General features: G+C 43.5%; 1 protein-coding gene across 1 annotated transcript in view; it reads right to left on the bottom strand.

Moving 5' to 3' along the window:
* The window catches only part of LOC124613541 (photoreceptor-specific nuclear receptor-like), a 158,549-nt gene that overhangs the window by 119,929 nt on the left and 23,998 nt on the right, over positions 1 to 14,622 (bottom strand). The window contains exon 2 of the mRNA XM_047142253.1: positions 7,450 to 7,553. Within this exon, the coding sequence (XP_046998209.1) occupies positions 7,450 to 7,553 (104 nt within the window). The remainder of the gene's footprint in view (positions 1 to 7,449; positions 7,554 to 14,622) is intronic.

Below are 14,622 nucleotides of genomic sequence, written 5' to 3' on the forward strand. Positions count from 1 at the left end.
AAAAAATCTAAAATACCTGAGAAATGATTTCTGTTGATGTCATTTCTACTATTCAAAATATTACTATTGTATTTCTATAGTAGTATTATCACAAACAAAACGAAGCGCCTCTGTATCAGTGACAACAGAAACAAAAACTTTCCTACTGGCACATAGAACCAGCCAGTTTCCTGCTGTGTCAGAACTTAATAAATTATTTATTTTCTACTTTGTCTCTTTTTTTTGCAATGATGAGGTGGGTAGCATAATTCTCTTGTATCAGAATACTTTCTCAATTTTTTGGATACTAATAACTTAGTTGGAAAAAGGTATACATTGGTGTCCTAAATTAAAACAAGAAACGGAAATTCTGCAAGATTTCCTTTATTTTGCCACAAAACAGTATAAATAGGTGATAGTAAAGTAGAAACAATGTATAGAATGAAGAACTTAAACAACTGCAACATCCATAAAGGTAGACGAAAATGCTCTATGTTTTTCCAAATTAACGGATTTGTACACACATTCCGACATCTGGTTAATGTGCTCAGTATAGGGTGCGACCACATCTGGCAGCGACAACTGGTTAATGTGCTCCGTATAGGGTGCGACCACATCTGGCAGCGACAACGACGGGACATGCTGTGAATAATGTCATCGGTCTCATGTTCAGGCAACAATGCCCATTCTTCCTGCAGAGCTGCTCGCCGTCTTGGACAGTGATTAGTGGATGCCAATGTGATGCAAGCCGTCTCCCTAGTGTATTCCAGACATGCTCTATGGGATTCCATGGAGAGCGAGCTGGCCACGCCATGCGTGCAATATCTTCCTTTTCCAAAAAAAACATCAACTTCTCGTGCTCTATAAGTTTGGGCATTATCGTCCATCATTACGAAGTCTGGGCCGACAGCACATAGCAACAACAGTAAATGAGGTCCAAAGATCTCGTCACGGTACCTGACAGCAGTTAAACCTTGCCGATTCTTTCGTACAATTTCATGAAGAGAGGTGCGAGTGGTAAGCATTGCCCACGCCATTAAGGATCCTCCCCGATATCGGTCACTTCCTACAATGTTTGGGTCCCGAAATCGTGTTCCACGTTCCCTCCAAATGCGAATCCATCGAGAATCACTCTCCGTACCAAATCGGGGCTCATCTGTGAAAACAACATTGGCCCACTGTTCGACCGTCGAGGTGGCAAGTTAATGACTCCAATCTAGACCTTCTCTTCTGTGAAGACGCGTTAGAGGTAGACACACAGCAGGTCTCCGACAATAAAGGCCACTCTACCGAAGAGTTCTGCACACCGTCTGCCGCGATACAACACGTCCAGTGGATATTGAAATCTTATATGCCAGTTGCCGTGGAGGACTAAGGCGGTGCCGTCGTGCCCTTACAGCCAAATAACGGTCCTCGCTTCTGAAGTCAAACGTGGTCGGGCATGCCCTAGTCTTCGGGATACAGTTTCGGTCTCAATAAACTGTCGACACATGCGAAAAATAATAGAACGATTCCCATTAAGCCATCGGGCCAAATAAATTTGAGACTGTCCTGCTTCCTTTCTTTCTATGGCCCTCCACCGCAGGGAGTCTGGTAGGCATCTTCGCTGTGCCGTACTGCACGCCTATGACTGCGTTCACAGCGATTGTGGATATGGGTCTACCTGGCAAACACTACCCCGTTTCATGCGTGCTCTGACGTCATCGTTGTCATGGTTGTCTGATGACTATAATGGCATGATATTCCGTGCAGAACACGATCGTAAGGACATCTGATTAACAATCTGTATGATTATATCGTGAATTAGACGCAGGACTGGGAAACAGATATTTGTTGTTTTAATTTTGTACACCAGTGTAGATTTTTTTTGATGCTCTGGACAAATATGAGGTTTGGCACTTGGAAAGCTTTCCACTTCATTTCTACTCTTAAACTGTTCAATAGCAACGTTTTGCTGTCACATATTCTTGGTATAAAATGGTAATAGTAGAATTTTAAAAGAGGATATTTTTTGGAAGCCTTTGTCGTGACTACTATTGAAATCGAATGAAACTGACTGGTAACAGTAAACATATCGTTTCATTCGAGATCTGGAACAAATCGTGGACACAGGATTTTTCCATATTTCTTATTGTCGAATACAGCGATATGGCGTTAGATACACAGTCAACTTGTTCCTGTCACGCCATTTTTGTAAGGGACGTAGTAGTGCCGATTGTCGGTAGCTTAATTCTTCCAGTTTTACTGCACCAAAACGAAACAAATGTTAACACGTTATTTGCTGTATGTAACTTAGCTTCCAAGGTTGTATCTTCAAATAGAATTTCGAAGCAGTTAGTAGGATTTCAGGTTCAATCCCGAAACCGCAAATGAAATAAGAGTTCCACCAAGCTTCGAAACGGATGTAATTTATTTGTTTTGTTTTCATGCACGCGGAGAAGTTAACGCGATCTCGTATCAATGTCTGTTTTATTACTTTTCTCTCTTGCAGTTATGTTCAAGTTAGGGTCTTACATGTATGTAGGTATTTGCTGTGTTCTTTACAAAGCGTGCAGTATCTGTCTGCTGCATTACACAAATTTATAATACGAATAAAATCATTACAATCATCATATAAAGCAATATTCCACAAGCCTTTGTTAGACAATGTTTCGTCGAGACCAAATTCCCACTTTTTTTCCTATTTATTGGCTTTCAGACCAGCCTATTCAGTCATCTTCACCCCACACGACACTCGAACCCAAGCCCTTCGCTTAGCAATCCGCCACGCTGACCGCGCAACTACCGCGGCTGACTTCCGATGTCCTGACGCGTGTTCAAAATCAGAATCCCGCACTCTTTTCCTTTTAATTCCTTTCCACTGGTCAGGGTTAATTTTCCTTTATCGAACGTCATTTACACGTTTTATGTTACGAGGAGTGAGACCCACATTCCTGCAGTCAGTCATGTTCCGGTATCCAGCGTTGTTCCAGCGGATAGCGCGTAAAACACCTGACTGACATCGCTTATAGCGCTGCACCTGCACGATTAACGTGAGAACTATTACCAATAACGTAAGAGAATCTCGTAAATAGCGCTGTTAAACCAGAAAAGCAACATTCTACAAAATGTGCCTTACAGTGTTATTCAGGCTTTCGCCTGAATTTATTACGTCATAAAGACAACAATTCGAATTCTATCGTATACCATTGGATGAATTACTCCACAACTCGTTTGACCCCGTGTAACCAACGATTTATGAGTTCATTATTTGAAATTGGTACATTTGATGTTCTCCATTACCGTGTCGTCTTTGAGTGTGTGCTTTGTAGGTGCAAGCTGCAGAACTCCCAAGTAAGGTGCGGGCAAGAGGTTCGGTTCTAAAAGGATGGAACAGGGGCGGGGAGAAGGTTTAAAAGCTTATTGTTGTACGCCTCCCCAAGTATAAATTTTCGGTAGCCCACTTTTATCGTACCACATATGCCTAGGTTGTTATAATAATGGTAATAACATCACAAAGATCATAAAATAAACAATAACATAAACAAAATGCAAAATTAAATTTTTATGTGAAACCTCCAAGGCTTTTGTGATTAAAACTGCTATAAGACAAAGAGATGGATTATTTCCACTGCTGTTCAATTGTGTACTAGAAAAGGTAAACAGAAAATGGGGAAAAGAACAGAAGAAGAAGGAATTTTAAAAATTATAGTTTGGAGAAAAGGGGATAGACTGAGAATTGATTGTTCGGCTTTTTCAACGATCTTGCCATTTTAACCGAATCTATAGAAGATGCTAGAACACAGATCAATCTCCTAACAAAAATAAGCTTCAACAGCAGGCCTTTTGAAACAACAGAGTATATGACATATTCAGAGGAGGCACCGAAATATGTGGAAATTGATTATGGAAGTATAAAAAGGGCAGCAAGATTTAAATAGCTCGGTGAAATAACACAACGACTTGCTTTGGCCAAAGACGCTAACATAGCAAGAGCAAGGAAACTGGAAGTTGTTTTTCTGTTAACAAAAAACCTTTATAACAAGAAATGTTTCTGAATTAACGCTAAACTTCGACACTAAAACACTGTCATTAGGGCAGAATGCCTTCAAGCCTTATGCAGACATACAGTTAGGTGACACAGAAAAGAGGGAAATAAAATAATCAGGAAAGTCTTGGGAACAAAATATGACGGTGGAAACTGGAAAAACTGGAAGTAATGAAGTAGTTCATGAGAGAATAAATCGAATGTTAGACACAATGAGGAAGAGAAGAGTTGTATTCTATGGACATCTAAGGGCCTAAATGAAAAATGATAAACGAAAAGAAATTTTAACTTTTTTGTAAAAACCCAAAACATCAATGATACGATTCAAAGAAGTTAAGAGAGGCCTGCGTTAAATGGAAAAAATGAAGGAAGAAATACGAGAAAGAGAAAGTTTCATAGTAAAAGTTAAGTCTCAGGGGCTTCCAGGAGAAGACAAAGAAAAACACCGGCGCTTTATAGACAAAAGAAAGAAAAGATCAACAAGGAAAAAAGGAGGAAGGAGAAAAGATAAAAGACATAAGTTATTTCATGTGGTCCTCAGTAGGCCAAACCAATAAAAAAATAATCGTTTGCGTACATCAGTGTTTTTTTTTTTTAGCGTAACTTCCAAGAAATTGCAAGGCAGGGAAATACATAATTTAAGAAGCATTTGCCCGAAAATTTGAGAAGTAAATGTGTCACACAATTTATTTAAGAACAAAAACAGCAAAAAATTTCTAACAACTTTGATAACAACTAATTTACACGATAGAAAATCGAGATGTGCGCTCACCGATATCGGTACTTCAGGAAGTAAGCTATACATGTCCCAGCACGCTATCAAGTGGCTACTTGACGAAAGACAGATTTCTAAGGTCGAGGAATCGAACGATTGGTAGAATGTTCAGACTTTTCTTTACAGAGACTTGGTGACTACGCTGAAAACTAGTGGCCTGTATCTGTGTCTCTTTAAAGTGAATGTAGCATTTAATAAAAATTATTTGGCCTGCCATAATTCTATGTAACTCACTTTTTGAAGTCCCCTCGTATCATAGCAGACTGTAGACTATGACTATACGCGGGTGTAAATCAGGAGAATGCTGTTTCCATAATTTCCACCTGAGTGCGGGAATTTAGAGTTTGTGGTATTTCCATCGTAGTGGAGGGTCTTTCCGCTTTTGTCTTGCACTTCTTAGCTTCCTGTGGTTGCAGGTTGTACCCTGTAGACTCACAAACCGTATCGGATTTGTTGTACGCAGTAAATACGCTCACCCTGCGTATTGCGCCTTCACCTGGCTGTAATATTATCTGCAGCGGTTTAGCTGTGTTGAACGTGCGCTATGTGGCCAAAACTATTCGGACACCTAGTAGTGGGCATTCATATCGGGTTTGTCCACCCTTCGCCTTTATGGCGGCTTGACCTGTACTGGGGACAGTTTCAGCGGTGTGTCTAAATGTCTGTGAAGGACTGGCAACGGCTCATGTCGGGACTCCGGGTAAGCCAGTCCATTTCGGGAATGTTGTTGTCCACTGTCCATTGCCTCACAGATTCTGCTTTGTGATAGGGTGCACAGTCACGCTGATACAATCAGTCGTCGCCTACGAACTGTTCCCCTACTGTACGCAGCAAACGACTCTTTGAACTCCTTTCGCATTTAGCGTTTTCTGAACCGCAATAAGGGTCCACAACCGAACTATGAGAAACACCTACATGTCGTAACACCACCTCCTCCTTAATTGCCGGCCGCGGTGGTCTCGTGGTTCTAGGCGCTCAGTCCGGAACCGCGCGACTGCTACGGTCACAGGTTCGAATCCTGCCTCGGGCATGGATGTGTGTGATGTCCTTAGGTTAGTTAGGTTTAAGTAGTTCTAAGTTCTAGGGGACTGATGACCTAAGATGTTAAGTCCTATAGTGCTCAGAGCCATTTGAACCTCCTTAATTCGTTGTTGACACTAAACATGACAGCAGGTAGCCCAAACCCTTCCACCGCATTTCCACAGTGTATAGCATACTGGATCACTCCGGTGCGTCACTCTTTACACCACCTCAGGCGTCATTTGAAGGGCATATTTCAATAGTGGTACAAGTCCTTTACCTCCACTTTTCTGCCTATAATGCTTCTGAACAGAGAGAAAGGTTCATCTCTATCAAGAAGCCATATGCTTGAATATGTCTAGTATCTCAACTGCAGATTTTTCAGCTCTCATTTAACTTTAGGACTCTGTATCTCAAAATGAACAAAAATTGACTTGTAACACTATTGAAATAAGCCCTTCATTTAGCACTGACAACAGAAATATGTGGTTCATGAGGAGCTGCTCGAATGTTATACCCCATTCGTTTTAAATCCCTAAGCACACTAGCTGGACTTGTGGTGGTGCTCTGAAAACCGCGAGTGATTCTTTCTGTTCACTTCATGCAATTTTTTAAAAACTACCTTCCGCAATGTTCAACGGTTCCTGTCCGCCAGTACATGAAGTCTGTTGTCGTGCCTTTGCGTTTCCGCCTCACAATCACATCACCAACAGTCGACTTGAGCAGCTTTAGATGGGCTGAAAGGTCCTTAGAACTAGTTAAACCTAACTAACCTAAGGACATCACACACATCCATGCCCGAGGCAGGATTCGAACCTGCGACCGTAGTGGTCTCGCGGTTCCAGACTGCAGCGCCAGAACCGCGCGGCCACTTCGGCCGGCGAAAGGTCCTTGATTGGTCTGTTAGTCCGGTGACATCCGATTACTACTCCACGTTCGAAGTCACTGAGCTGTCATGACTGACTCATTCTGCTGTTACTGCGTGTCTATTGACAACACAGTACTCCCCACCTCCTATTATACTGTCAGGACCGCCTCTCGTGATGTCTAGTGGTCAATTCCACATTACAGAAGGGTGTCCGAATACTTATTATCACATAGTGTTGCTTGTAATTTTGTAGAACCCCTTGCCATTACGGAGACTCTTAGTTTTCAAACTATTTTATTCTTCAAAAGTTAGATGAGAAATTTGGGATTGGAATATGTAAAAATATGAACGCTTGGGAGGAGGAGATCTCATGACCCCCTAAGCCTCACTCCCCTTTCTGGATTCCCGCCTGTCTCTAGTTAAAAAGATTTGTTACTTTTCAGCTTCATTTGACCATCAGAAAGGATGTCTCGACAGATATTGCTCTGGTAACAGAATCCTGACTCGGTGGTGAGATCGCACAATTCGTCTCTCCCCTCGCACTCGCGACGGTGGTGACACCTTGGCCGCCATCGAGCTGACGTACCGTCCCTCCAGGATTAAAGACACTGAGATAACTCTTGCCTAGCGGTAATGCCACAGGAACTAGTCAATTGGAATACTGAAGAGCAAATGTGATCGCTAAGTGAATGCGAGATATTCGGCACGGCTGAATCGTTACCTCCAGCGTAGAGCGCCTAAGGCGTACAAAGAAAGGTTTGCGCATGCGCGTGTACTGACCGTCTTTATTCATGCCCATCTGCAGGCACTTGCGGAGGCGGCATGCTTGGCACTGGTTGCGGTGCGCCTTGTCGACCACGCAGCGGCCCGTCCCCGCCTGGCACCTGCGCAAACACGACACAAACACTGCTCAGGGCGCATGCCAGCGCAGTAGGAAACAATGCAGCACGAGCCACCTAAGCTACTTATTTGCTAAGAGATGTAAAATCTACACTGGTCGACAAGAAAGAAAAGAAAAGGAACACAGAAGTATTTTAGCACATGCATCGAAGCAATTCAAAGGCGTGTTGCTCGATTTCTTACCGGTAAGTTCGGTCAACACGTACGTAAAACGGCGCCTCGTGAACTCAAATGCGAATTCCTGCAGGAAAGACGACGTTCTTTTCGCGAGATACTGTTGAGAAAATACAGAAACAGGCACTTCAGAGTGGCAGCAGAACGTATCTACTGCCGCCAGGGCACATTTCGCGCAGAAATCACGAAGATACGAGAAATTAGGGATCGTACGGAGGCACATAGATGGTCGTTTTCCCCTCTCCCCATTTGGGAGTGTAACAGGAAAGATAATCGCTAGTAGCGCAGCAAGGTACCCCCCGCTATGCACCTAAGGCAGCTTCCGTAGTATGTATGTAGATTTATATGTAGGTGATGATTCTTGCAAATTAATACAAAAAATAAATGTGAAATTCTAGCCAAATATTTCAGTACACTCATCAATTGCGAAGCACCATCTGAACAACTCCGATTCACAAAACCAGCACCAAATTCTGATTCGCTTCCCCCTCACACGAAGAAATAGTGTACATAATCGATCACTGAAAATCAATAGAGCACCTGGCGAAGATGAGATTATGTCAGAGTTATGGAAATTGGACCACGAAGACCTAACACCTAAAAGCGGCATGTTGTTGTTGTGGTCTTCAGTCCTGAGACTGGTTTGATGCAGCTCTCCATGCTAATCTATCCTGTGCAAGCTTCTTCATCTCCCAGTACCTAATGCAACCTACATCCTTCTGAATCTGCTTAGTGTATTCATCTCTTGGTCTCCCTCTACGATTTTTACCCTCCACGCTGCCCTCTAATTCTAAAGTGGTGATTCCTTGATGCCTCAGAACATGTCCTACCAACCGATCCCTTCTTCTGGTCAAGTTGTGCCACAAACTTCTCTTCTCCCCAATCCTATTCAATACCTCCTCATTAGTTATGTGATCTACCCATCTGATCTTCAGCATTCTTCTGTAGCACCACATTTAGAAAGCTTCTATTCTCTTCTTGTCCAAACTATTTATCGTCCATGTTTTACTTCCATACATGGCTACACTCCACACAAATGCTTTCAGAAATGACTTCCTGGCACTTAAATCTATACTCGATGTTAGCAAATTTCTCTTCCTCAGAAACGCTTTCCTCGCCATTGCCAGTCTACATTTCATATCCTCTCTACTTCGACCATCATCAGTTACTTTGCTCCCCAAATAGCAAAACTCCTTTACTACTTTAAGTGTCTCATTTCCTAATCTAATTCCCTCAGCATCACCCGACTTAATTCGACTACATTCCATTATCCTCGTTTTGCTTTTGTTGATGTTCATCTTATATCCTCCTTTCAAGACGCTATCCATTCCATTCAACTGCTCTTCCAAGTCCTTTGCTGTCTCTGACAGAATTACAATGTCATCGGCGAACCTCAAAGTTTTTGTTTCTTCTCCATGGATTTTAATACCTACTGCGAATTTTTCTTTTGTTTTCTTTACTGCTTGTTCAATATACAGATTGAATAACATCGGGAAGAGGCTACAACCCTGTCTTACTCCCTTCCCAACAACTGCTTCCCTTTCGTGTACCCCGACTCTTATAACTGCCATCTGGTTTCTGTACAAACTGTAAATAGCCTTTCGCTCCCTGTATTTTACCCCTGCCACCTTTAGAATTTGAAAGGGAGTATTCCAGTCAACATTGTCAAAAGCTTTCTCTAAGTCTACAAATGCTAGAAACGTAGGTTTGCCTTTCCTTAATCTTTCTTCTAAGATAAGCCGTAATGTCAGTATTGCCTCACGTGTTCCAGTATTTCTACGGAATCCAAACTGATCTTCCCGGAGGTCGGCTTCTACTAGTTTTTCCATTCGTCTGTAAAGAATTCGTGTTAGTATTTTGCAGCTGTGGCTTATTAAACTGATTGTTCGGTAATTTTCACATCTGTCTACACCTGCTTTCTTTGGGATTGGAATTATTGTATTCTTCTTGAAGTCTGAGGGTATTTCGCCTGTTTCATACATCTTGCTCACCAGATGGTAGAGTTTTGTCAGGACTGGCTCTCCCAAGGCCGTCAGTAGTTCCAATGGAATGTTGTCTACTCCGGGGGCCTTGTTTCGGCTCAGGTCTTTCAGTGCTCTGTCAAATTCTTCACGCAGTATCGTATCTCCCATTTCATCTTCATCTACACCCTCTTCCATTTCCATAATATTGTCCTCAAGTACATCGCCCTTGTATAGACCCTCTATATACTCCTTCCACCTTCCTGCTTTCCCTTCTTTGCTTAGAACTGGGTTTCCATCTGAGCTCTTGATGTTCATACAAGTGGTTCTCTTATCTCCAAAGGTCTCTTTAATTTTCCTGTAGGCAGTATCTATCTCACCCCTAGTGAGATAAGGCTCTACATCCTTACATTTGTCCTCTAGCCATCCCTGCTTAGCCATTTTGCACTTCCTGACGATCTCATTTATGAGACGTTTGTATTCCTTTTTGCCTTCTTCATTTACTGCATTTTTATATTTTCTCCTTTCATCAATTAAATTCAATATTTCTTCTGTTACCCAAGGATTTCTACTAGCCCTCGTCTTTTTACCTACTTGATCCTCTGCTGCCTTCACTACTTCATCCCTCAAAGCTACCCATTCTTCTTCTACTGTATTTCTTTCCCCCATTCCTGTCAATTGTTCCCTTATGCTCTCCCTGAAGCTCTGTACAACCTCTGGTTCTTTCAGTTTATCCAGGTCCCATCTCCTTAAATTCCCACCATTTAGCAGTTTCTTCAGTTTTAATCTACAGGCCATAACCAATAGATTGTGGTCAGAGTCCACATCTGCCCCTGGAAATGTCTTACAATTTAAAACCTGGTTCCTAAATCTCTGTCTTACCATTCCTGATACCTTTTAGTATCTCCAGAGTTCTTCCATGTATACAACCTTCTTTCATGATTCTTAAACCAAGTGTTAGCTATGATTAAGTTGTGCTCTGTGCAAAATTCTACCAGGCGGCTTCCTCTTTCATTTCTTAGCCCCAATCCATATTCACCTACTACATTTCCTTCTCTCCCTTTTCCTACTACCGAATTCCAGTCACCCATGACTATCAAATTTTCGTCACCTTACACTATCTGAATAATTTCTTTTATTTCATCATACATTTCTTCAATTTCTTCGTCATCTGCAGAGCTAGTTTGCATATAAACTTGTACTACTGTAGTAGATGTGGGCTTCGTATCTATCTTATCCACAATAATGCGTTCACTATGCTGTTTGTAGTAGCTTACCCGCATTCCTATTTTCCTATTCAATATTAAACCTACTCCTGCATTACCCCTAATTGATTTTGTGTTTATAACCCTGTAGTCACCTGACCAGAAGTCTTGTTCATCCTGCCACCGAACTTCACTAATCCCCACTATATCTAACCTTAACCTATCCATTTCCCTTTTTAAATTTTCTAACCTACCTGCCCGATTAAGTGATTTGACATTCCACGCTCCGATCCGTAGAACGCCAGTTTTCTTTCTCCTGATAACGACATCCTCTTGAGTAGTCCCCGCCCGGAGATCCGAATGGGGGACTATTTTACCTCCGGAATATTTTACCCATAGGACGCCATCATCATTTTAACCGTACAGTAAAGCTGCATGCCCTCGGGAAAAATTACGGCCGTAGTTTCCCCTTGCTTTCAGCCGTTCGCAGTACCAGCACAGCAAGGCCGTTTTGGTTATTGTTACAAGGCCAGATCGGTCAATCATCCAGACTGTTGCCCTTGCAACTACTGAAAAGGCTGCTGCCCCTCTTCAGGAACCACACGTTTGTCTGGCCTCTCAACAGATACCCGTCCGATGTGGTTGCACCTACGGTACGGCTATCTGTATCGCTGAGGCACGCAAGCCTCCCCACCAACGGCAAGGTCCATGGTTCATGGGGGGGGGGGGGGGGGGGCGGCATAATCATACCAAAAGTCTAAAAAACCAGAGAAAATCGCAAAATAATGGGAGAGTGCCTTGTACGCCCAGTTTATAAGAAAGGAGAAATACAGATGGGAACATATACAGAGGAATCTCACTTCCTCCAATTACTTATATAATTCTTTATAAAGCTTTCTTGAACCGACTCTAGTGGCACCTCCAACCCGACATTCAGCGACGAACCAAACTTCCATTGATTTGGAAAGTTTAATAGCCACAATGTGAGAGACTGGGGCGTTGAACATACTCTTGAAACTGTGGAGCATAAACAAAATTCGCCGAAGGCCAGTCTTTCTGTTCAATGTCACAGGCGAAGCTGCATGGGCCGTTTCTCTCCTGTGAGAAGATTGTGACGTGTGCCTCTTATCTAGACATGTTGCATTTGTGGTTGTTTCCACAACTGACTGATGATTCCCAGAATTTCATCTTCCAACTAGACGGGGCTCCCCCTCATTGGAGCATCGATGTTTGTTGCCACCTAAACGACGAGCTTCCTCATCGTTGTATTGGCCGTAGTGGTGCAATAATGTGGCTCTGCTTACTCCCCCATCCATAGGTCGCCTGGCCTAATGCCTTGTGTCTCTTTCCTTTGGGGGAATACACGTTTACCCAGTGCTATGAAGTCTGCTGTGATGAGCATTGACAGGATGTTGGTACACAAGGCGTGGAACGAATTTGACTACCGCTAGGACGTGTGTCGTGTGACCACATGGGTACTCATAGTAAAATTTAAACTTGGGGATTTTATGGTTCTATTCATGCATCGATCATATTTTTACGCGTAATGCTTTGGAGAAACTAGAGTTTCGAAGACGAATGGATCATTATATACTCTGATGTTTCGGCGGATATCTACAATTTCGCGTTTGCGATTTGTAGCTGGAGCCAGCCCACATCTCTCATGTGACGCCCAGTGTTGTCAGGAAGCGGAATTTTATGTGCCTATTGGTTAGAGTGATTCCAAATTAGTCTAGTGCGATATTTATTTCGTCAGTATATACTAACAGGGGCAGTAAAACGCGACGAATAACCAGTACTCCATCAGCGACTGAGCAGCACTACTGCGTGACAGTGGCAGTCAGCGCGGGCCAGAGCAACGCTGTCGCTGCTGGAGTACTGGTTATTCGTCGCGTTTTACTGCCCCTGTTAATACACTACTGGCCATTAAAATTGCTACACCACGAAGATGACGTGCTACAGACGGGAAATTTAACCGTCAGGAAGAAGATGCTGTGATATGCAAATGATTAGCTTTCCAGAGCATTCACACAAGGTTGGCGCCGGTGGCGACACCTACAACGTGCTGACATGAGGAAAGTTTCCAACCGATTTCTCATACACAAACAGGAGTTGACCGGCGTTGCCTGGCGAAACGCTGTTGTGGTGCCTTCTGTAAGGAGGAGAAATGCGTACCATCACGTTTCCGACTTTGATAAAAGCTCGGATTGTAGCCTATCGCGATTGCGGTTTGTCGTATCGCGACATTGCTGCTCGCGTTGGTCGAGATCCAATGACTGTTAGCAGAATATGGAATCGGTGGGTTCAAGAGGGTAATACGGAACACCGTGCTGGATCCCAACGGCCTCGTATCAGTGGCAGTCGAGATGACAGGCTGTAACGGATCGTGCAGCCACGTCTCGATCTCTGAGTCAACAAGACAACAACCGTCTGCACGAACAGTTCGACGACGATTGCAGCAGTTTGGATTATCAGCTCGGAGACCATGGCTGCGGTTACCCTTGACGCTCCATCACAGTCAGGAGCGCCTGCGATGGTGTACTCAGCGACGAATCTGGGTGCACGAAAGGCAAAACGTCATTTTTTCGGATGAATCCAGATTCTGTTTACAGTATCATGATGGTCGCATCCGTGTTTGGCGACATCGCGGTAAACGCACATTGGAAGGGTGTATTCGTCAACGCCATACTGGCGTATCACCCGGCGTGATGGCATGTGGTGCCATTGGTTACACGTCTCGGTCACCTCTTGTTCGCATTGACGGCACTTTGAACAATGGACGTTACATTTCAGATGTGTTACGATCCGTGGCGCTACCCTTCATTCGATCCCTGTGTATTCATTTCAGCAGGATAATGCACGACCGCATGTTGCAGGTCTTGTACGGGCCTTTCTGGATACAGAAAATGTTTGACTGCTGCCCTGGCCAGCACATTCTCCAGACCTCTCACCAACTGAAAACGTCTGGTCAATGGTGCCCGAGCAACTGGTTCATCACAATACACCAGTCACTAGTGTTGATGAACTGTGGTATCGTGTTGAAGCTGCATGGGCAGCTGTGCCTGTTCACGCCATCCAAGCTCTGTTTGAGTCAATGCCCTGGCGTGCCAAGGCCGTTATTACGGCCAGATGTGGTTGTTGTGGGTACTGGTTTCTCAGGATCTATTCACCCAAATTGCGTGAAAATGTAATCACATGTCAGTTCTAGTATAATATATTTGTCCAATGAATACCCGTTTATCATCTGCATTCTTGGTGTAGCAATTTTAATGGCCAGTAGTGTATATACTGATGAAATAAACGTCGCACTAGACTAATCTGGGTCCACTGTATCGGCTGCGCATGTAAAACCCCCTTTAAAAATCATTGTGTTTGTAATTGAAAACAAACTGAAACTTCCCGTCGCATGAAGGACGTGATGAGCAACATTTGTTTGGGCTGACTAAGATACACACCGAAACCGCGTAATTGTAAGTATCTTCAGAAATACCACAGAAAAAGTGCCTTACGACTCATAATACAGTGGCTGATTGCCCAGTCTTGCCCGGATATGTATTTACACTGGTAAGCCACAACACTATGACCACTACCCACAGCCTCGTTGGATGCCGCCTGGTGGCGTTGCAGTCATGTGACGCGGTACGAAAAGTATGTAAGTGGAGCAGACACGAACGGGGCATCACCCTAGCGAAGATCTGGGTTGCAAATGGGGA

The sequence above is a fragment of the Schistocerca americana genome, chromosome 4 (genome assembly GCF_021461395.2).
Source record: "Schistocerca americana isolate TAMUIC-IGC-003095 chromosome 4, iqSchAmer2.1, whole genome shotgun sequence".
Lineage (NCBI taxonomy): Eukaryota > Metazoa > Arthropoda > Insecta > Orthoptera > Acrididae > Schistocerca > Schistocerca americana.